The 22006-nt window shown below is 47.4% G+C and overlaps 1 protein-coding gene across 2 annotated transcripts in view; it reads right to left on the bottom strand.

The window, feature by feature from the left end:
* Positions 1-8259: 8259 nt before the first annotated feature.
* The window catches only part of EGFLAM (EGF like, fibronectin type III and laminin G domains), a 78581-nt gene continuing 64834 nt past the window's right edge, over positions 8260-22006 (bottom strand). The window contains exons 18-24 of one of the 2 annotated variants that reach the window (XM_055699429.1): positions 21787-21967; positions 19124-19147; positions 16868-16946; positions 15877-16020; positions 11108-11191; positions 9945-10048; positions 8260-9390 (exon numbers count right to left, since the gene is read on the bottom strand). In XM_055699429.1, the coding sequence (XP_055555404.1) occupies positions 9236-9390; positions 9945-10048; positions 11108-11191; positions 15877-16020; positions 16868-16946; positions 19124-19147; positions 21787-21967 (771 nt within the window). In that variant the 3' untranslated portion in view covers positions 8260-9235. The remainder of the gene's footprint in view (positions 9391-9944; positions 10049-11107; positions 11192-15876; positions 16021-16867; positions 16947-19123; positions 19148-21786; positions 21968-22006) is intronic. The other variant, XM_055699431.1, reaches the window with a different exon arrangement.

The raw sequence follows: 22006 nt of genomic DNA, 5'->3' as shown, positions 1-22006 counted from the left end.
TATGTTTTCATATTCCTTGCTTGCATGTTTATTTTTAAGTAAGAGTTAAATTCTACTCATCCTCCAGTACAAACAGAGTTATTTTAATTTTGTGCCAGAGTAAATAACCACAGGATCTGGCAAGCACAGCCTTGCCTTTCTGATCAGCAGAGCAGGTGGGGATGCAGATACTCTCTGAGCAGCTTCTCTAAGCACAGCATGCTGTAGCGTGTACATACATGGTTCACTGAAGCCCTCCTGTTCCTCCCATGCGATGTGATTATAGGAAGAAGTCAGGCTGACTTAATCGTGTCCTCCTCAGCTTATGGCTCTGTCACAGCTGAGATTTTGAGATATGATTTCCCTGCGGACTTGGGCTGAGGGCTTGCAGAGATGAGCAGCTGGAGGCTGTTCATGGTGGACAGGTCTGTGCGGTGGGCATCTCTGTTCCAGGATGAAGGAAATAGTGGCAGGAAGAAGGGGCCCAAGCTGCACACTGTGGATGTAGGACACTTCCTCAGTGCATTTTAGTGGAATGGAGATGATCAGCTTCTATGGTGGCTGTAACATGGGCCTTATGTTTGAGGCCTATTATGTCACAGCACTTACTTCTTGTCCTAGTGACAGCCGAGGAGTTTTGTGGCTCATCTAACCACAGCATCTGAATTAGGGAGTGGCACATGGACTTAGCAGTGTGCTGACAGGCAGGTGCCACATCACAGCATGGCACATGAAGCCATCATTACATGGTAACACTGTGCTGTCCCCCATCTCTTTGGAGGCAGTCTTGAAAGTCAGAAAGTCAATTCCTTGTCTTGCGATAGCAAATTCGTGCAGGTTATTGGTATGACAGCAACTAGGCAGGATGTGTGAGCCCCGGTGAGCACTGGGTAGGTGTGGGATCAAAGGTACAAAATCCTTTAAACAGGACTGAAGAGTATTGCTCTGGAAAGACCGAAACACATAAAGCTGTAGAAATGAAGAAAGGCTTCAACTGTTCCAAAGGTGAAATCCCACAGCTGTGCTCCCAAGCCCTGCAACTGCTTTCACCATTGCACGAACATGAGGGATGTGTTCAAGACAGGTCTCACTCCATCATCTGGGCCTCAGATCTAAAAGTAGTAAAAAAGTTTGATGGTTTTGTGGTATCTCCTGAAGATGTTGCAAGTTGTTCAGATACAGCTCATTCAAACCTTGGCAAAACCAGACTAATCCTGTTGGGTTTGGTATGTAACGCAGCTCGGGGACAGCTGAGGTTCCCCGTCCATTGGCATAGAGGTACTCATGTATGGCAGCACTAGAGGAACATGGAAGCAAAAGGTTCCTTCACAGGGATGGAGCTGTGTCACATCCACAGTAGCTGCAGACTGGTTAGCCCAGGCTGTGCTCTGCCACTGCAGAGCAAATGTGCAAGAGCAGCTGAGAGCTGTGGCCCTGGGAGGTCTGACCCCTCCATGGACACCACCATCCCCACCCTGGCAGAAGATGGTGAGCTGCGGTGTGCAGTGTGCCTTGCCCACAGGCAGGGTGTACCTGTGGGGTGCATGGGCGTGTGGCCCCATGCCTGTCCTGATTCACCCCTGGGGCAAAGCAGAGGGGTTCTAGTCATGAAACCAGCACAGAAATCAGTTCCTGGTAATATCCTGCCATGTCACATTTACAATGCATGACACAGGTGAAATACCCCAAACCGGCTGTGACCTGGAGCTTTTAATTTTGGGAGCAATTATGAGGTACCTGGGAGCTACAAATACAGGCACTTCTACAAAGAAATGAAAACCAGTCTGAGTTTCACATAGCATCACAGCCATTCAAAGAGAATAATTTGTGCTACAAAATCAGCAACTGGGTAAAGTCTGGGTAAAGATGGAGTGCATCAACTGCCCCATTTTTCACCGTCAGGACAAGGGTGGGGAGAGGGACTTGAACCGTCTTTGTTTCCTGGCCCTGTTCCAGCACACATCCTTATCTTCTGCTTGACTCTCCCTGTGCTGTCAGCGCTGCCTGCTCCTAACATGCCACTGGCTGTAGCATTAGCCTCCAGCATTCCCCAAATTTGCAGCCGCAAAAAGTTACTCTCAACGTATAAATAAAGGTTAGAGTCCCCGTGTACCAGACAATTGTTAGTTCTTAAAAAAAAAAAATTAAAAACCTGTGTTTTGGTAAGCATCAGTTCAAATGAAAACTGCCTAAATATGATCTAAACCAGTGATGCCATTTTTCAATTCTGCTTTGCTGACACCAACCTTAAAAGCTGTAATAAGGAAAAAAAAAAGGAAGCAAGAGAAAATATAAATCACATATTAAATATGGCCCTCCGGTGTCTTCAAAAGACAGGAAAATTGAGTTAAAATCCACCATGTTCACAAAATGCAACCAGAGGCACTGCTGCTATTGCCACTACAAAACATTTAAGGGTCTGCAAAATGAAAAAAAGGGTTGGAAAGCTGCTGGTTTTGAGCCTGAACATGGGGTGTCAGTGCTCAGCAGCTCCTTTTCTTCCATGGTGTCCCCATACATCACAGTAAAGTACAGTGCTGGCAAACACTGTAGGAGCTGTGAGGACAGGACCAGCACCATTGTTTTCCTAGAAAGGAAGGCTGAGGGAAACTTAAGAAAGAAATAGCGGCTGGAGAAGAACAATGTTGTCTTTGTCCTGTGCACAATAAACAAAGAAAAATGCTCTGACAGTGAGCGGATATTTGAAAGGAATAAGGGCAGTCAGTCGCAGCACTGCCAGGCAGTCTCCATTGCAGGGAGTCTGGGAAGAGGGCACTTGCAGGCGAGTTGGGTCCTGTCTGTAGGAGCGGAAAGCCAGGACCTCGCAGAGCTACACAAACTGCATCTGCCAGTGCCAGGCTGTTACTCATGTGTGAGATGCCCAAGCACAGGGAAAGGAACGTTGCCAGATGAGGGGACTGGGAGTGCCCGTGGTGGCTCAAACCAATGGAAAAGTGGAGTGGGAGAGAGGGATGCACTTGCTAAAGCAGGCAGTGCCCCGACTTGGACATCAGAGCAAGGAGTAGCTTTGGAGAAGGGAAAACCAAACAATGCACGTACACACACACACAGAGAAATACAATGTCAATAAAAAAGACTTATCTGGTTGATGGGATGTGGCTGCTGCTCTCCATGAGTAAGCCACAGCTGCATTTTATCTAGTCCTTTACAGTGAGGAGATCTGCCCCTTGAGGAGTGATGCTGCCATGGAGGAAGCTGCATATGCAGAGCTGGAATGATGCATATCCCATCTGGCTGATTCTGCTTTATGAACAGCATGAAATTCACCTTTTTAAAAGCAAAGCCTGGCTGACAAAACAGTAACATTAACAGGCAACTGTGACAGGCTAATGCCTGTTGGTCATGGGCAGCTTTCAAACCCTGGCAGCCCCTTCTCTTCTTGGCCTCTTTGCTTGCTGGGCCAGGCTGGGAGAACTGGGATGGAAAAGAGCTCCTGGCCCCTCACCTTTGACCACCCAGGACACACCAGTGCAGCAAGAATTTGCCTACCATTAGGACCACTGCTAAGCCTCGTTTGGCTTTAGTTCCCCTTGACATCTCCTTTGCTTGCCTTATTTATTTTTTTTTCCTTCCGTATTTTGCTTTAGGATGGCCTGAGTAAACCTAACTTCTGATTCCCAAAAGGCTGATCCCCTGAGAGATGGAGAAGTGGTGAAGAGCGACAAGATGTGCTATACCTTAGGCAGGGCAAGGTGCAGGCAGGGAGCAGCTCTGCCCAACATGCAGTGCCCAGCACAAAGCCTGACTCAGCCCACCCAAAGCTGGTACCAAGGCAGGTGTTGAGCCTTAGAAAGTGGAGGGGAATGTCTTTTGGGATTAATGTCAAATATTACAGAGAAAGCTAAGAACTGCAATTTTATGAGGGGGATTTAACTGCAAAGAGGGACACAAACACCTGGGACTGCTGGTTTCATTGCTGGTTTGCACAGGTACCTGTGAGAAAAAGGACATGGCTTTGTCAAAGGACAAGAGCTCATCCTGTAGTAGCACAGTGTCACACTGAGCATCTGATATGGCCCAAGCAATAAATAACGTGATTAATAAACAGCCTTGGAGACAGTGAGCAGCTTATCCAGCCCAGTTCCTAGGAAAATGACTAAGCACGCTGCCATGCACTGTATACCTTTCTTCTCTCCTTCCCTGGCCCAGCATCAGAGGGTGAGGAGGTGGCTGACCCTCCACATCTGGTCAGATGTTCCTGAGTTTCTGGCCTCTATTTCCTGCTCAGCCCCTTGAGTGAAATCCCATGCCTTTCACCCAGCCTCAAGCTTCAGCAGAGAGACTGAAGACATGGATGTGGGACGCTTCCTTCTTTGGAAGTTTCTCAGACTATCTTTAAAAGGATGCAGAAAGGACCTTCTTTTTTTCTTTTCTTTAGAAGATTCAAGCCCCACAGCATCTTTGCTATTCCCCTTTGCCTGGCTGGCACCACACAGCTGTGCTGCTTGTGCTTAGTCTACACTGCAGCAGGGTGATGCCACCAGCTCCAAATTCCTGTGTGGTGACACACACAGTTGGAAACAGGCATCTGGGAAGCTGCCATTTGTTGCTCTTTTTTTCCACAACAATGAAGGTATTTCCTACCCGCTCTCCCCCTACCCTGCATTTCAAAAAGCAGCTTTTGTTCTGGAGAAGTGTTGCCTTCTACCAAAATGCCTGTTATTCTGCAGTAAATTATCTTAAAATAGAGACCTCTCCTGCCAGATGTTTGTCTTGGAATCACTCTCCAAACCCTGTGACAGAAATGAAAGGATGGGAAAGGCAAGGCACATGTAACATAGCGGAGGATGATGCCATTTCTGGACCAGTGTTGTCCCCCATCACCAGCAGCACAGCACCCCCAGGACCAGGGGTACAGCCTGTCAGATCTCTGCACCAGGTCAGGACAGTTCACTACCATCTTGGAAACCCCTGAAGCTCATTAAACATGAGTCTTCCCTCTCCAGCAGCCACCACCACAGGGCTGCTGCAGTGAGCAGCCAGCAAGACCTTCAGTCTCCAGAGGTTTCAGTTCTTACTCCTTTTCAAACTCAGCGCAATTCCTCTCCACATCCCATGGCATCAAATTCTACTTGTTTTCATTCTAAAGCCACATCTTGATGATACATACTTTTATCTTGGGTTTGTTTTTTTTTTGTTTCCCCAGTTGTGCACAGGTTTCTCTCTCCCCATGGGGCTCCCCAAGCCAAATGAAAGTTTTGCTTCTCCTGGGAGGACAGCACTGAGTGTCTCCAGCTTCACTGCAAGCTGTCCATGTCTTCTATGGACAGTTTTTCTGAAGTGTGATTAGAACAGGGGGCAGAGCACAGGTGCACACTACATGCTGGCACCACCATGTATTTTTCTTTCTATTTCTAGCAAGTGTCTGTAGCTGGTTTTAACCACTGCTGCTATATCCACAAGGTGCACAAGATCTTTCACCTAAGTGACCAGGGTGTCCCTTTCAGCATGCACAAGAGGAGCTGGGGTCTCCTTGGCAGTTGCATGTGCCATTACCTTATGTTTTTCCACTCGAGCTTGCAGCTGCTCACAGTCAGCTGTAGGTGGGACAAGTCTTGGGAACATGTTTTAGCTCCCAAGGAGCCCAGAGTACTCCGGGCATAGTAAACATGCAGCAGAAACCTCCATCTCCATTGCTTTTGCCACATCAGGTTCTTTTAACTCACAGAATCACAGAATCATGGAATGGTTGGGGTTGGAAGGAACCTCTGGAGATCATCTCGTCCACTTCCTGCTAAAGCAGGTTCACCTACAGTAAGTTGCACAGAAACATGTCTGGGCGGGTTTTGCATGTCTCCGGAGAAGGAGACCCCACAGCCTCTCAGGGCAGCCTGTTCCAGGGCTCTGGCACCCTCAAGGTAAAGAAGTTCCTCCTCAGATTCAGATGGAACTTTTTGTGCTGCAGTTTGTGCTGTTGCCCCTTGTCCTGCTGCTGGGCACCACTGAAAAGAGCCTGGTCCCCTCCTCTTGACACTCACCCTTAGGATACTTGCATGCATTGATCAGATCCCCTCTCAGTCCTCTCCAGGCTAACAGGCCCAGCTCTCCCAGCCTTTCCTCAGAAGGGAGATGCTCCAGTCCTCTAGTCGTCTTCATAGCCCTCCACTGGACCCTCTCCAGTAGTTTCCTGTCTCTCTTGAACTGGGGAGCCCAGACCTGGACACAACACTCCAGATGCGGCCTCACCAGGGCAGAGCAGAGGGGCAGGATCACCTCCCTCCACATGCTGTCCACACTCCTCCTAATGCCCCCCAGGATCCCGCTGGCCTTCTTGGCCACCAGGGCACACTGCTGGCCCATGGGCAACTTGCTGCCCACCAGCAGTCCCAGGTCCCTCCCTGCAGAGCTGCCCCCCAGCAGGTCAGCCCCAGCCTGTGCTGGTGCGTGGGGTTGTTCCTCACCAGGGGCAGGACCCCACTCTTGCACCATTGAACTTCATGAGGTTCCTCTCCACCCAACTCTCCAGCCTGCCCAGGTCTCGCTGAACGGCAGCGCAGCCTTCAGGTGTGTCAGTCGCTCCTCCCAGTTCTGCATCATCTTGTTCAGCAAACTTGCTGAGGGTGTGCTCAGTCCTTCACCCAGGTGATTCATGAATGAGTTGAACAGGACTGGACCCAGCACTGACCCCTGGGGAACACCGTGAGCTACAGGCCTCCAGCTGGACTGTGCTGCTGATCACAACCCTCTGAGCTCTGCCTTTCAGCCAGTTCTCACGCCCTGTCACCATCCACTCATCCAACCCACACTGCCTGAGCTTACCTGTGAGGATGTTATGGGAGACAGTGTCAAAAGCCTTGCTGAGGTCAAGGTAGACAACATCCACCACTCTCCCCTCATCTAATGAGCCACTCATTCCTTCACAGAAGGCTACTGGGTTGGTCAGGCATGATTTCCCCTTGATGAATCCTTGTTGACTACTCCTGGTAACCTTCTTTTCCTCCACATGCTTACAGACGACCTCTAGGATGAGCTGTTCCATCACCTTTCCAGGGATGGAGGGCAGGATGACCCGAGGCCTGTAGTTTCCTGGCTCCACCTTCTTGTCCTTTTTGGAGACTGGAGTGACACTGGCTTTCCTGCACCTCTCCTGTTCTCCATGGACGTTTCAAAGGAGACAGGGAGTGGCTTGGTAATAACAATTGCCAGCTCCCTCAGCACTTGGGGGTGCATCCCATAAAGGCCTATGGATTTGTGGGTGTCAGGTTTGCCTAAATGACCTCTAACCTGATGCTCCTCAACGAAGGGAAAGCTCTCCTTTCTCCAGACTTTCTTGCCTCCAGGGTCTGGGATTCCTGAGGGCTGGCCTTGGCAGTAAAGACTGAAGCAAAGAAGGCATTCAGTAATGTTGCCTTCTCCATGTGCTTTGTCACCAGGGCACCCACCTCATTCAGCAGGGGGCACACATTTTCCCTAGTCATCCTTTTCCTACTGATACACTAGAAAAAGCCAGTCTTGTTGTCCTTGACATTCCTCACCAGATTTAATTCCAAATGAACCTTAGCCTTCCTCACTGCATCCCTGCATATTCTGACAGCATTCCTATATCCCTCCCAAGTGACCTGTCCATTTTTCCACGTTTTGTAAACTTCTTTCTTCTGTTTGAGGTTTGCAAGAAGCTCCTTGCTCATCCATGCAGGTCTCCTGCCCCCTTTGTTTGATTTCTTACTCATAGGGATGCACTTACCTTGAGCTTGGAGAACATGATGCTTGAATTATTAGCCAGCTGTCTTGGACCCCCTTACCTTCCAAAGCCCTAGCCCATGGGATTCCTCCAAGCAGGTCCTTGAAGAGGACAAAAGTTAGGTCTCCTGAAGTCCAGGGTTGCAATCCTACTTACTGCCCTTCTTCCATGCAGGATCCTGAATTCCACCATCTCATGGTCACAGGCATTCAGATGACCCTGCACCACTGGGGAGGTTTGTGCTTCTCCCACTGCCAGCACGGGGCAAGCCATGGGGCATCCTGCTGCATGGCAGGTTTGTCTTCTCCCCCCATGATGGCTCACTGATCCACTTCGAATGAAGAGTTAAGAAAAATCTCCAAACTATGACATTCTGGACTATTTCCTTAGTGTCTTGACAACACTCTTTGCCTGCTTAAATTACAGTTTGGCAATCAAGGTTGCATAAGTGTTGGTCCAGTGCCTAGAAAACATATTATTTTAAGATGACTGTGACCCACAAAGGTCTCTTGCACATCTCTTTTCTTGTTTTTCAGAAAAAAAAAAAAAAGTGATTTATAATACCACAGTAGCAAGCATTTTATAGTTTTTTCCTTATCTTTTAATCTGTTTAAGCCAGGAAAGCTTCATAATGTACAATTTTAAACTGTCAAAATTTACAAAACAAAAAGATTTAAAATGAGTCGTAACTCACAAATATCCCCACCAAAACTGTAAAATACAGACATTAAGCCTCCTATGTAACAAGTTTAAACCACAGTTTACTACAGGTTTTAGGAAAGTGTGCAAAGAGCTAGTTGTGTAGTACACCTAAATGTTAAAAGTTATACCACATAAGCACGTCTGCTGCTGCTATAAAAAATATACAAGTATAAAATTATTTCTACAAAATTGGTTCACTGATTTTGTTGCTTGTAATAAAAAAGTAGACTTTAAGAACTTTCCTCCTCAACAAACAAAAATATCTTGAAACCAGTCACTGTAGCTGTTATTTACACAGGATGAAATACAATTCAGCTAAATCAGAGAGTGGTAAGGAGAATCGCTTGTTCTGGGACGTGTATCTGAATGCATAGATACACTGCCTGATGGTGTACTTGTTGAACAGCACAGTCATTGTACTACTGCAGGGTGGGATGAATGCATGTGTTTCAAGGCTTCTTTCTCTGATACTACAAAAGATAACCTAAGGATCACAACACACTCATTGAGCTATTTGTAACATCACACATTTCTTTGCTGTTGCACCGATGCACAACCTTCAGTGTTTGCTAAACACTTAACAACTTAACAGGTAGAGGGGATAGTTCATACACAAAATATTTGGTTTGGTTTGTTCAGAAAAGGAGAAGAAAGAAGACGGGAAAATGTTTTGGGTTTTTGTTTGGAGTTTTTTTTTGGGGGGGGACGTGGTGGGGGGCGTGGGTCCCTTTGGCTCTGTCACCTTCCCAGATGGTGAATGTGGGCTGGCTGTAAAGGGCTCTGGCAGCCAGCTCACGTTCAGCCACACACACAAGCACACGATAGGTCCTCAGCACCAGGATTCCTCTCTTGTCACTTGGTCCCACACGTGTTGATGTTCTTCCCATCAGTGGCATCCTCCACCAGCGAGATGTGGTAATCAGTTGAAAGCGTGAGGTGGGAGATGCAGCCCACCAGGCCCCGCATGTACTGCCTGTTCGTGTGCAGGGCTATTTCCTTCATGCCACCTGGGGGAAAGGTAGTGATGAGAAACTCTTCACCGACATAGGTGTCTGCTCCTGCTTAGCAGACTGCACGCCAAGCAATGCCATTAGCCTTCCTAGCAGACCTCAGAAGTTAATTTTCATTTACAGGTTGCTATGTGGGTTTTTTTAAGTAAGTTTTAAGCACTTGAAAGTACAGAAGAGATAAGCAGGAGCTAATAAACTAGGATGCTAATTATTTATTGCAGAAATTGTGGCATCAGTTGGGAGCTGAATAAGCTTGTGCCCGGATTCCCAATGAGGTGCAGGCTTTGCAGCTGTCACTCACCGACTCTCTATATATCTGCTGGAAGTACTGCACCCTATGGCGCTGGTCCCTTCTCATACCAGTCATACCAGTCCACCTGCTACAACCCAGAGAGGCCTCTCTACAAAAAACAGGCTGTGGGGGACCAGGGGCTGCTGCGTGAAGCCTTCACTTTGAGACGGATGAAGTGGGGATGCTCTGCCTTGCAGCCAGCCAAACACAACAAACACAAAAATGCATCTGTGTCCTGGTGTGAACAGCAAACACTTACCTACATAGAGATCCCCATTGATATTTAACTGCCTCATCTTCCCAGGGGATTTACCAGTCCTGGCACCATAATCATCCACGGTTACTTTGCCAGATTGTCCATCCCTGAAATGAACAACAAACTCTAATACATCCAGCCAAAAGCCAGGTGGAAGGAGAAGCAGCAGCATCTCCCTCTTGCCAGGTGACCTGGGCGACTAAGTGCTCATCAGGGCACTTCATGGTGAAGGCTTGGGACTGACGCTGGGGAGCCCCATGGACAGCAGTGTGCTACAGCAATCTAGACCCATTGGGGTGTTTCTTCTCCCCAGAGACTCAGATGTCAGAGAACTACAAAGGCTGTGGGACACATTTACAGGGCAGAAAAAACTGGGAAAGAAGTAAATTGCACAGCTGGGGGAGAAGTGAACATGGACAGAGTCGGACATGTCAAAAATAAGAAGTAATATAAAAAGCAAACAGCAAAAGCTTCAACATTAGGGAAGGAATAGGCAAACTAAATATGAACAGTTTTGTTTCTCACTAAAGCTTTTACGCTGCTTCCATTTTATATACGGTCAATAACCATGCTGACAGAAGAGCCATTTGATGGGTTCCTATTCTCACTGAATTTGGTAACAAGTTGTGCTAATGTCAGCCTGCAATTTCCAGGGAACCAACATCTCATGGAGAGATGTGTGCTTTCTATGCTGGGCACTCTTGCCTCCCATGAGGTAATGAGTTATAAATATGAGCTATATATACACTGCAAAATGTCTGCACCTCCTCCAAATCGAGAAAGTAGCCATACACTGCCCGTGCTCCAGTGCTTGTGCCAGCCAGCAAAAATGCTCACTAGGGAATTTAAAAATGCAGACACTAAAAAAAATACTCTTAACCCAAATGGTATGGGTTTAATAGAACGTCTGTCACAGCCCCAGAATAGCCCTGTGTGACTTTGGCAGCCTGCCTTGAGCTGCACTGAGTTGGCACTGTAACCTCTAACACAATAATCTTGTGTACATTGTCCTGGAACAGCCAAGTTGCTAACAGTTTAACTCCTAAGTGATGTGAGAGCGTGAAGCCACAGTGATTCACACCTGACCAGCATCCAGACACACCAGCTAGCACCTTTAACAGCAGGGCAGCTCCAAAATGCCTTCCAGATGAAGCATGGCCACTTACCGAACAGCCTTGACTCTGTGCCACCGGCCATCGCTGAAAGAGCCATTCACTGTGATGGATGCAATGCCGCTGCCCAAATTGTAGCTACAATTAAAAAAAAAAAATTAAAATGTCACTACCTCCCTTGCAAAGGCTGGCTGGCTGCCAAATGGCTCAGACATCCATACTCTGTGCCCTAACTGCTCAGCTCCCAGAGCTCCCCTTACAGCTCCAGCTCTGGGGGGACCAGTGGAATCCTTTGGAAGCCCAGCAGCAACACACTTACTTTGCAAAGTCAGGGTCATGGGGCAATAGGAAAAAACCCCTCCTGCCTACATCAGAGTAGGTACCACCACCACCACCATCCCATGGGAGCAAGTAGGGTGCCTCTGCATGGAAGTTTCTCCCCAAAACAGGAGGTTATGAAGGTCAGTGACCTACAGGCCTTTGGCCAAATGGGAGACAGCAGCGGGAGGCTGCAAACAGGGTTAATAAATAAATAATTACAAGACCAAATAAGCACATGACCTATAACAGATCTATAAATCATCTGAATTACAGGGAAGGTTGAGACCTGTAATGTTAGAAAGGATGAAGCCTAATAAATAAAAACAGAGATAATCATAGAGTTCCCTGCTTCAGTTGTAGAGGATTATTACTTTGTGTTTGCTGCTACTAAAATTACTCAGCAGACATAACATTCCCATCACGTTTACACTCCAGGCATCTTAATTTTTGGGTCCCAGCAATGTGGGCCAACCTTCCTGAAGGGGAAGTAGATGCTACAACACAGTGAGCTTCTGGGTGCTCAACTGCCTACATAAGCAGGATGAATTAGCCTGAGCCAGCCTGCTGTCAGCCTTCAGCCTGCACCACGCTAGAGAGATTAAAGCAAATGCCATCATCTATTACAAAAAAGCTGAACCTGGAATGAAGTTGATGGCCAGGATAAGGTACTTGAGAACAGCACATGAAGTCGTGAGCTGCCCAGAGCAAAATTTTTATCCTAAATATGACTCTTCCCCAGAGGTTCAGTGAGTCTCAAACAAGCACCTCCTTTTACCCAGGATGAAGATACCTGTCTAGAATCATGGAATCACTTAGGTTGGAAAAGACCTTTGAGATCATCAAGTCCAACCACTAATCCAGCACTGACAAGTTCATCACTAAAACATGTCACTAAGTAACATATCTACACGCATTTTAAATACCTCTGGGGATGCCAATTCCACCACTTCCCTGGGCAGTCTGTCCCAATGCTTTAACAACCTTTCAGTGAAGAACTTTTTCCTAACATCCTAATATACAATCTAAACCTCCTCTGACGCAGCTTCAGGTCGTCTCCTCTTGCCCTGTCACTTGTCACCTGGGAGAAGAGACCGACCCCCCTGCCCACACCCTCCTGTCAGGCAGCTGCAGGGAGCCACAAGGTGCCCCCGAGCCGCCTCCTCTCCAGGCTGACCCCCCCCAGTTCCCCCAGCCGCTCCCCACCAGCCTTGTGCCCCAGCCCCGGCACCAGCCCCCTGCCCGTCTCTGGACACGCTGCAGCCCCTCTGCGTCCCCCTGGCAGTGAGGGGCCCAACCTGAACACAGGAGTCGAGGGGCGGCCTCGCCAGTGCCCAGTGCAGGGGGACAGCACTGCCCTGGCCCTGCTGGCCACGCTGTTCCCGGCACCAGCCAGGGTGCTGCTGGCCTCCTTGGCCACCTGGGCACACGGGGGGCTCATGCCCAGCCGGCTGCCGACCAGCCCCCCCAGGCCCTTTCCCCCCAGGCAGTTCCCAGCCCCCTGCCCCCAGCCCGCAGCGCTGCGGGGGCTGGTGTGACCCACGGGCAGGACCCGGCACTGAGCCTGGTTGAACCTCACACAACTGGCCTGGGCCCATCGCTCCAGCCTGCCCAGACCCCCCTGCAGAGCCTCCTGCCCTCCCGCAGATCAACGCTCCCCCCAGCTGGGGGTCACCTGTGAACTCACTGAGGGGGCACTCCATCCCCTCTTCCAGATCCTGATAAAGCTATTAAACAGAACCAGCCCCAGTACTGAGCCCTGCGGAACACCACTGGTGACCAGTTGCCAGCTGGATGTAACTCCATTCCCCACCACGCTCTGGGCTCAGCCGGCTCTTAACCCAGCACAGAGCACACCCACCCAAGCCACGAGCAGCCAGTGTCTCCAGGAGAATGCTGTGGGAGATGGTGTCAAAGGCTTTACTAAGGTCCACATAGAAAACACCCATAGCCCTTCCCTCATCCACTAGGCAGGCCATCTTCTTGTAGAAGGAGATCAGGTTCATCAAGGAGGACCTTCCTTTCCTAACCCCATGATGGCTGGGCCTGATCCTCCAGTTGTCCTGCCATGTGATGGCACCCAGGATGATCTGCTCCATAACCTTCCCTGGCACCGAGGTCAGGCTGGCAGGCCTGTAGCTGCCTGGATCCTCCTTCCTGCCCTTCTTGTACCTACAAGACTGGTGTCACGTTGGCTGACCTCCAGTCTTCTGAGACCTCCTCACTTAGCCAGCACTGTTGATATATGATGGAGAGTGGCTTGGCCCCACCAGCTCCCTCAGTGCCCTCGGGTGGATCCCATCCAGCCCCACAGACTGGTGCGTGTCTCAGTGGAGCAGCAGGTCACTGACCGTTTCCTCCTGGACTGTGGGGACTCCATTCTGCTCCTCCTCACCCTGTCTTCCAGCTCAGGGGCTCAGTACCCAGAGGGAACCTGGGCTTGCTGTGAAAGACTGAGGCAAGAAAGCATTAAGCACCTCAGCCTTTTCCTCATCCTTTGTGGCAGCGTTCCCCCCCGCATCCCATGAAGGATGCAGATTATCCTTGGCCCTCCTTCTGTTTCTAACATGATAGTAAAAGTGTTTTTTGTCATCTTTTTCAGCAACTGCAAGTCTGAGTTCTAGCTGGGCTTTCTCCTCTCCACCTTCCCCCTGCATAACCTCACGACACCGCTATAGCCCTCCGGGGTTGCCTGCCCCTTCTTCCAAAGGTGGAAAACTCTGCTTTCCCCCTGCGTTCCAGCCAAAGCTCTGCTCAGCCAGGCTGGTCTTCCCTGCCAGCTCGTCTTTTGGCACGGGGGGTACAGGCTTCTCCTGAGTCTTTAAGGTCAAGAGCTACAGAAAGGTTTGGATGCTCAGGATTGTATCTAATTGTTAGACCTCTTCCTACAAATATGAGATCCATATCCCTAATGAATGGGGATCCCCTACAACAGTGATATAAGCTTCTACAGAAGCAGGGAACAACAGAAAGGATTTACAGCAGCATTTACACTGTACAGGGAATCTAATAGGAAAATGGGAGAGAAAAAGTATGTTTCAAATTTTAAACTGGACCAGAACACAGATATCTAATTTTAGGCTGCAGGAAAATACTTCTGACTAATTCGCAGCCCTGACACTCTTCTGATGTCACCTCTCAAAAGGTGGGAAAGTCGCATGAATATCACTCTTCCAGAAAAAAGATTTTTTTTTTCCTGCATTTGCCCTTTCCCCATCTTGTTCAGTGCTCCCTTTCAGTATGCTAGGAGTTTTCATTTGGGATCGCAGTTTTTCACCTTCTAAATGCATGTGGAAGGTGCAGCTATTTCAATAAAACTCAGCTGTTTTGATCTAAAACCGTGGTGTATCTTCATCTCTGGGGGATAGCAACAACCCTAATAAATATGCACTGTGCCTAGAAAATAGACAGAATAGATCAGCCACTTAGTACCATGCATCTTGGATAAGACAGGGCCTCCCAAAGTTATCTAAGAAATGCACCATTTCTGCAGAGTCAATTCCTTGTTTATAAAACAGTGAGGCATCTAAGAGGTTTTGCAAAACCAACCGCAGAAAATCACATGGAAAAGAAGCTTAAAATAAATTAATTTTAATAGAAAAGTGCAATTTGTCTATGCATCCATGGTAGCAAACAACAACCAGGTAAGTCAAGTAAAAGATAGCTTCAAATTAGCTTAAATGATGAACAAAATCTTTGTCATTTAATCAACAGTGTCTCACAACAATCCATAATAATGATGACATTTGTAGTTGACGGTTTCTTGCCTTATACAGCCTAAAAGGGGATCATGAAGAAAACAGGGCTTTCAAAATGCAGGAGTCCCAGAAAAGCACCATGCAAAAAGCTGCACAGTCTAAGTGTCTGAAAGGGTGAAAGCGATTCTGGAGACAGAACATGAGTTCAGCCCAACATCTCCCAACACTCCCACTTTCAGCTTTTTGAGAGTAATAATTGTTTCTTAAATAAGCAGTTCTGTGGTTGGTGGCAGTAACAAAGCCTGGCGATACCTGGGTTTGTGTCACAGGGTGGGATATTTGGGGGTTTGGCAAGGTGTGACCCTTGCTGCCATGTGCACTCTGCAGCAAAGAGTGAGCCTGCAGCGAGCACAGGCATCAGCAGGGCTTTTCCTTGACCCCTGCTCTCTTTGCACACCCAACACCTGCTTTCCTTAACTGAGATGGCAAGTGCTTCAAGAGGCATTGGGGGAGTTTCTGACAGTACTCATACCCTCATAAAGTGACTTTTAGAAAATCACATTAAAAGTGGATGTTTTAAAAATTGGGAGGGAGGGAAGAAGGGAGCAGGAATGATGCAAACTTGCTCCACATCACCTCTTCAACTCACATCCTGTCCCAGACAAATGGGACCCATCGCTGAACAAAACCTTACGATGTAACTGTCTCACACTACACCAAAAGGACAAGCGCACTGGATGCATTGTGGCAATTTCTCCGACCCCTGAGTGTACCGCATGCAATGCAAATAAGGCAGAGAGAGTTTACCTGAATATTAATGCTCCTTCTTGCAGGCCCAGAGAAATAAAGTCACTGTTAGGTCGCATGGGACCATCTCCCCTCCACATCAAAAGACCTTCCTTCATTGTGGTTTTAAACCTCATGAACACATTTGTTCTTGATCCTGATACCCTGTTTAATGTAGAAGGAAATAATAGTAAAATATTGAGCTGGGACAGTCTTCAAAAACATGTAACGGATGATGCTGTATTTCTTCTCTGCTGGTCTTGCAGGCTACTGTCTTGCAACTCGCCTACATGCCGATTTGTGAGACTCTGGTTCACATCTCCATTCCCAGCATTTCAGAGTGGGGGAATTTAACTTGTCCCTGCAGAATCCCAAACACTTGGTTACTCCACAAAAATAAATGTTTTCTCGCCAAGCTCTGTGTGAAATTGAGTTTAACAACACATTTTGAAAATGTCCAGGAGATCTGGTGCCCTCAGAAGGCAGTGGAAGAAGTATAAGAAGGGCAAATCAGAAAGTCCTGGTAGGTGAGTGGTACTGAGCTGCAGGTGAGGACATCTGTGAAGCCTCCTCTAGCTAGTGGCTGAAATACAGGCAGATGGAGGAATTCGTTAAAATAACCCACAACTTACTGGAATTTGGGCATCTTCCAGGATACAGAGCAGCCAAAAAGAAGTCTGAAGATCTAAATTTTAGGCTACAGCAAGAGTTAAAATCCGTAGTCTCTTTACAGATACAGCCTCTGTATGCCTCTCTACTTTCAGAGAGCACATACCAGTCCTTCTCCATGCCAGATATATGCTGTGCATGCCAGTACTCTACAGGCTGCAGGATGTTTGGATATTATAACCAACTGAGCCATAAGCACAGAAAATGTATTATTTTCCCTGAAATTTAGAAATATGCCAAATACAGCTTAAAACACTTAAATATGCAACACCCTCCCACATGAGGCTCCTAGAATTATATCGGTTAACAAAGAGAATAGTTATGTTCACAGGAGATGCATTACCTTTTCAGGATATCTGGATTATCATATGTGAGGTAACTGCGACCAATAAATTGCGGGATTTCAATTGCTTCTGTAATGGCTGAAAAGTAAATAAAAAACTGAAGATGAATGCCAGCTGACACTGAAATGGAAGGCAAAAGAAGAGACAAGACTGGTTTACTCCTGCATTGGCAGGTACCTGCTGGTGGCACAGAACTGAGTTGAACCCACATTGGTTTGCAAAAAGGCATAGCTAGTTCATACCTAAATGTAGCAGCAGTAGTTGAGGTAGTTTATAAACTGGTGACAGTCCCTATACCTACAGCCTTCATGTCATGGCCCTAATGTATTGCTCCACCATAAATGTTAGCACAGTAAAATATGAAGTACCAGGAAAACATTGCAAATTCTGTTTTTACCCCCACTTCCACATTCCTTGATTCTCTGTGTGGTTCAAGCCACCCTCCTGCCAAATCTTGTCCATCAACCACCTTCTGTTCTTAGTCTAAGAAACTCCTCCTCGGCTCGTTATGGAGCACCAGCTGCAGAACACGTGCTGGGACCGCTCACCCCTGCAAAGTGAGGTCAGGAGACAGCACAGGTGACCTGTCAGCTGTCCATTTTCTCCTTTTGTGTATGTGACTTTGCACAGAGTGGCTGCTGCTTGCTGAGGGTTCAACCCTGGGGTGCAGTGCTGGGGGGAGGCTGTTTCCAGGGAGGACATACAGGATGACCCTAATCCCTTTAAGGTCTATTGAAAGCAACTGAGACTACACTAAAGGCTGTATGACAGAGGCTGCAAAGCCTCTTGGCGGATATATTTGATATGCTGCAGTGCTGCCCTGGAGGATGTTTTGCTCAGAGCTCACCAGTGTCTCACACGCAGCATCTCCCATTTCTCTAGGGACACCCCCTGATACTGCTGTGGTGTACAGCTGCTGGGACAGCAGCACACATTGCAACCAGACCTGGTGCTGGTGTATGGCTGCCCATGGAGAAAACTTTGGTAAAATAACTCTGACGTGTGATATAAATCACTGAGCATCCCTGATACACAGCCTTTGGTAGGCTATAAGCACTGGCCTAAACAGAGCTTTTGGGTGAACATCCGACAGCTTGCTGCTCATCGCTCACAACTGACTGCTGCATTAATATAAACCAATTCTATAAATTCCTTAAAAGAGCTGCCTTCATCCTATTTTCCTCCTGAGAACTAATCCCTTCAACCCACAGCTAATCCCATCTATAGAGATTTCAAGCTTTTCAGGGCATGGATGCTTGCTTTCGTTACGCAATGCAGAGGCCGACTGGGCTTTAAGAGCTCACTGTAATACAGATATGCAACAATTGGTGTAGTCTGGTAGCCAACAACAGCAATATGAAATTTAGCTCTAAGTGCCAAGACTGAGAATTTTAGATAGTGACAAACGCCTGTTTTATCCATAGCAAAATCAGGAAAGCTGTCTAATGTGTCTAAAGAAACAACCACAGGTGGCCCATAGCCTGCAGCCTGCCAGCATCGCTGGAAGATTGCAAAATATGTGTTACACTGGGCCAGACATTCCTCACCAGGTCTGATGCTTTCTGCACTGGACAGTTTCTGACCATGGCAGATGGCAGCGGAGCACGAAAGAAGCCCTTCCTCTGTCACGTCCCACACCAGCACTAGACCCCTGCTTCTCTTCCCTTCAGCAGTGGAAGGTGCCTGTGCCATGCAGCAGCCCTTGCCCTTGCTCTAGCACTCTGATTTTGTCTATGAAGTTTGATGGCCATTTATCTCAGCTTGCTCTTCTGTATGCTCTTCGTTTGTTGCACTGAATTTGGCTGCAAAAAAACAAGTAAATTTTAGCAGTACCTTTGACGCATGCAGGATCTTTGCAACTGGAAGGGAACAGGCCAGTAAGGAGATCTAGGACCAAACACCTTCACTCTCTGCTCGTCACAATTCAGCAAAGAGGCTCTCATGACAAGTGGGAGTAAGCTCTGAACTGCAGGGTAGCTTGAAGTAGCACCTACCCCTACAAAGCCCTCAGACAGCTGGCCCCACTGCTTTGCAGATGCATGGACCAGCTTCACAGCCACTGGTCTGCTTTTAGCAGGTGCTCTGGATGCAATTTAAAATATCAACAGGATGATGTTTAAGGAAGTACTATACAACCCCAGAAAGTATTCTGGCTTATTGACAGAAGCTTGCCAGGCTTAATGGAAATCCAGCTTGCTAGAGCAGATACAGATGCACAATGACTGAGCAGTTTTCACATCATTTGCAGTACTTACCATTTAGGCAGTAACTTCCACACTCTGCAGTGAGTCAGCACAAAACAAAACAAGAACATTTTCATTTTATTTTTCTATAGCATAAGAATCTCCCTTCATCCAATTTCATGCCCACCTTTCTGCAAATGTGTGATCCCTGCTTCCCATTTTCATAAGCAACTATAATCATCCATAAAGGTAGCACTTTTCTATTATTGTTTTGCTCCAAGTATTTATATTTGCCTGCTCAAAACACACAAAGGTGCAGACAGGTAGGACCAGCACCAAACTCATCTGCTAGTCCTAGTTTTCAGATCCCAGCGACTCACCATGCTTTACCCAGGGATCAGCTCTAACCAGGGGAATGCAGTAATTCACTGTTCTACTCCATCTCACAATTAAGTATAAAAATACCTGTAATGCTTCCCACAACTTGGACAGAAGATATAAAACCCAGCAAGGCCAGCAGAAACTCTAATATTAGAGTCCTCAGCCAACAATCCATTATGATAGGAATCAATATCTCATATACCTCATACCAGCATCATTTAAGCTGAGTTTTATAAGTGGCCTGTATAATTTTGAAGAATGAGTCACAGTCCCTCACAAGCACTTTTATTTTTCAGGGCAGTGTTACAGCTGCCTACCACCAAGCAGGATGGAGACTGCACCTGCAGCCATTCACATACCAGCTGAGTGCACTAACCAAAATCCCATCCTGAAACAGAAGTGGACACACACATGCACCCTGCCTTAGCCGTGTCTACATCCTACCGAAGAGACACAGGTAAGAATTATTTTGAGAAATCTGTTCCACTTCATCAAGGTTGCTGTGGACTGTGGTTCAGGAGGGACCTCCATACTCTCTGCACATCTCTCAGCAAAAACTTGGATTTTCAGTGGCAGCTGAGGCTGCACGGGGGGGGGGGGGGGGAGAGGCACCTGAACAGCAGCCACAGGCAGCAGGAACTGGCTGAGCATCAGTCAGCAGGTGGTGAGCAACTTGGGGTTTTTTTCTCCCTTGGGTTTATTTCTTTCTCTCCCTCCCTTTATTACAATTATTATTGTGATTATTGTTGTTATTACTGTTTTTTATCTTTTAATTATTGTTATTTATTTATTTATTTCAGTTATTAACCTGTTCTTATCTCAGCTCATGGGTTTTACCTTTTTCCAATTCTCCTGCCCATCGCACCAGCGGTGGGGCGTGAGCAAGCAGCTCCGTGGTACTCAGCTGCTGGCTGGGGTTAAACCACAAAAACAGGTGACTCATGCTTTTGTACATTTTTGAAAATGATTGGATGCACATAGGAAGCAACCCCCAGGATCTAGCCTCAGCCAAAGGCACAAGGCCCGTCAGACTGACCGTGAAAGCCTGGACACCCACACATCTTACAAGAGGGAGGAGAGCAGTGGCATGCCAGCTGAGCAGCAGCACAGCAGTGCCACAAGGCAGGTGCAGTGGCAGGCAGCTCGGCACACTGCTTTTGGGGCTTAGCACAGGTTGGAAGCAGGCAAGTGGCGAGGGGCTGTGGCCCGAGCAATGCACAGGAGCTCATTGAACAGGCAGGCAGCCACACACGCAAGCTGCAAAGCATTCACTTGCCTTGACTCCCCCTGGAGACCTCGCTGCTGCTGCTGCTGCAGATACTATCTTGAAGGCTGGAGCTTAGCACCCTGCATATACCTAGCAAGCCAATATCACAATTCTCCCTCCTCCCTACAAAGAAGCCAGGATAAATGACGTTGCTCGAGCTATTAGCTAGACCACAACAACGTAAGCAAAGGGGTTTCTTGCATTGTATTTTAGTAAATTGTTTTTGTTCTAAGATATTGTCTTTTTGCTCAATCTATTCATCATGATTTAACCAAAACCACTACTTTCAACTCTGAAGTTTGTGCCTGTGAGAAATGAAGGAGTGAGTGAGGACAATAATGTCAGTCAGCTATTTTGAACTGAGCTCACTGTTACATTACAAAATCCTCCCTCAGAAATTTTTCAAGCTCAAGTCTCATAGAAGGGAAACATCTCCATCTAGTGGAATAACCCAAAGGACATTTTTTTTTGACACCACACAATCTGAACACTTTCCTGAATCTAAGGTTTGTACTATTACAGTGGCTCTGGGGAAAGAAGAATAATGTGCATCTGGGCAGGTTTCCCTCCTTGGTGGTCTCCATTGCCGTACTACAGCAAGATCTGTGCAGATGGTGAAATTACCATCAGAGTAGTCAGTGTCTAAAAAAGGACTAGACCTTTCTGTATATGAGAACAGCATTTGTTGTGAGCCCTAGGGAAGATAAAATTACCAGGGTTATCGATGCTCATGCTTCATGATGTAACATAATCACTGGCTGGGGGATGTTGGCAGGAATTCCCCCTTTGTATAGCACTGCATAATTAGAAATGTGTATGAAGTGTTCAGTGTTGGCCACCACAAGCAACCAGATACCAGGCTGCTATCTATGGATCACAGCTCTGTGCTGGAATAACAGTTACCATGTTCCTAAGTAACAGAAGGAATTCATCCCTGGGTAAATGGAATGTGCACGGATGCAAAGGGAGCTCTGGCCTCCAGTGTTTCTATTTTAAGGGATGTGCAAAACCACAGCTGTAGGTGCTAAATCTCACTTATTTTTATGATCAACTCCAGATCTCTGGATTGAAATGCAGCCATCATTACCTTTTTGGCAATGTTGCCCATCAAAGCCCAGGGGACAGTCACATTCATAGTTGTCCTTCTTGGGAACGCAGGTGCCCCCATTTGCACATGGTGAGCTCACACAGGGGTGGGCAGCATTTGCTAGGTTGATTCCAAAAGTGAAATCCTGTTTCACATCGATTGTCCAGTCATTCAAGATAATCTATGTGTTAAAAAAAAACAGGGGGAGGGGAGGAAAACA

This window comes from Falco cherrug, chromosome Z (genome assembly GCF_023634085.1).
Source record: "Falco cherrug isolate bFalChe1 chromosome Z, bFalChe1.pri, whole genome shotgun sequence".
NCBI classification, from domain to species: Eukaryota; Metazoa; Chordata; class Aves; order Falconiformes; family Falconidae; genus Falco; species Falco cherrug.
This window is presented reverse-complemented; position numbering and strand designations above follow the sequence as displayed.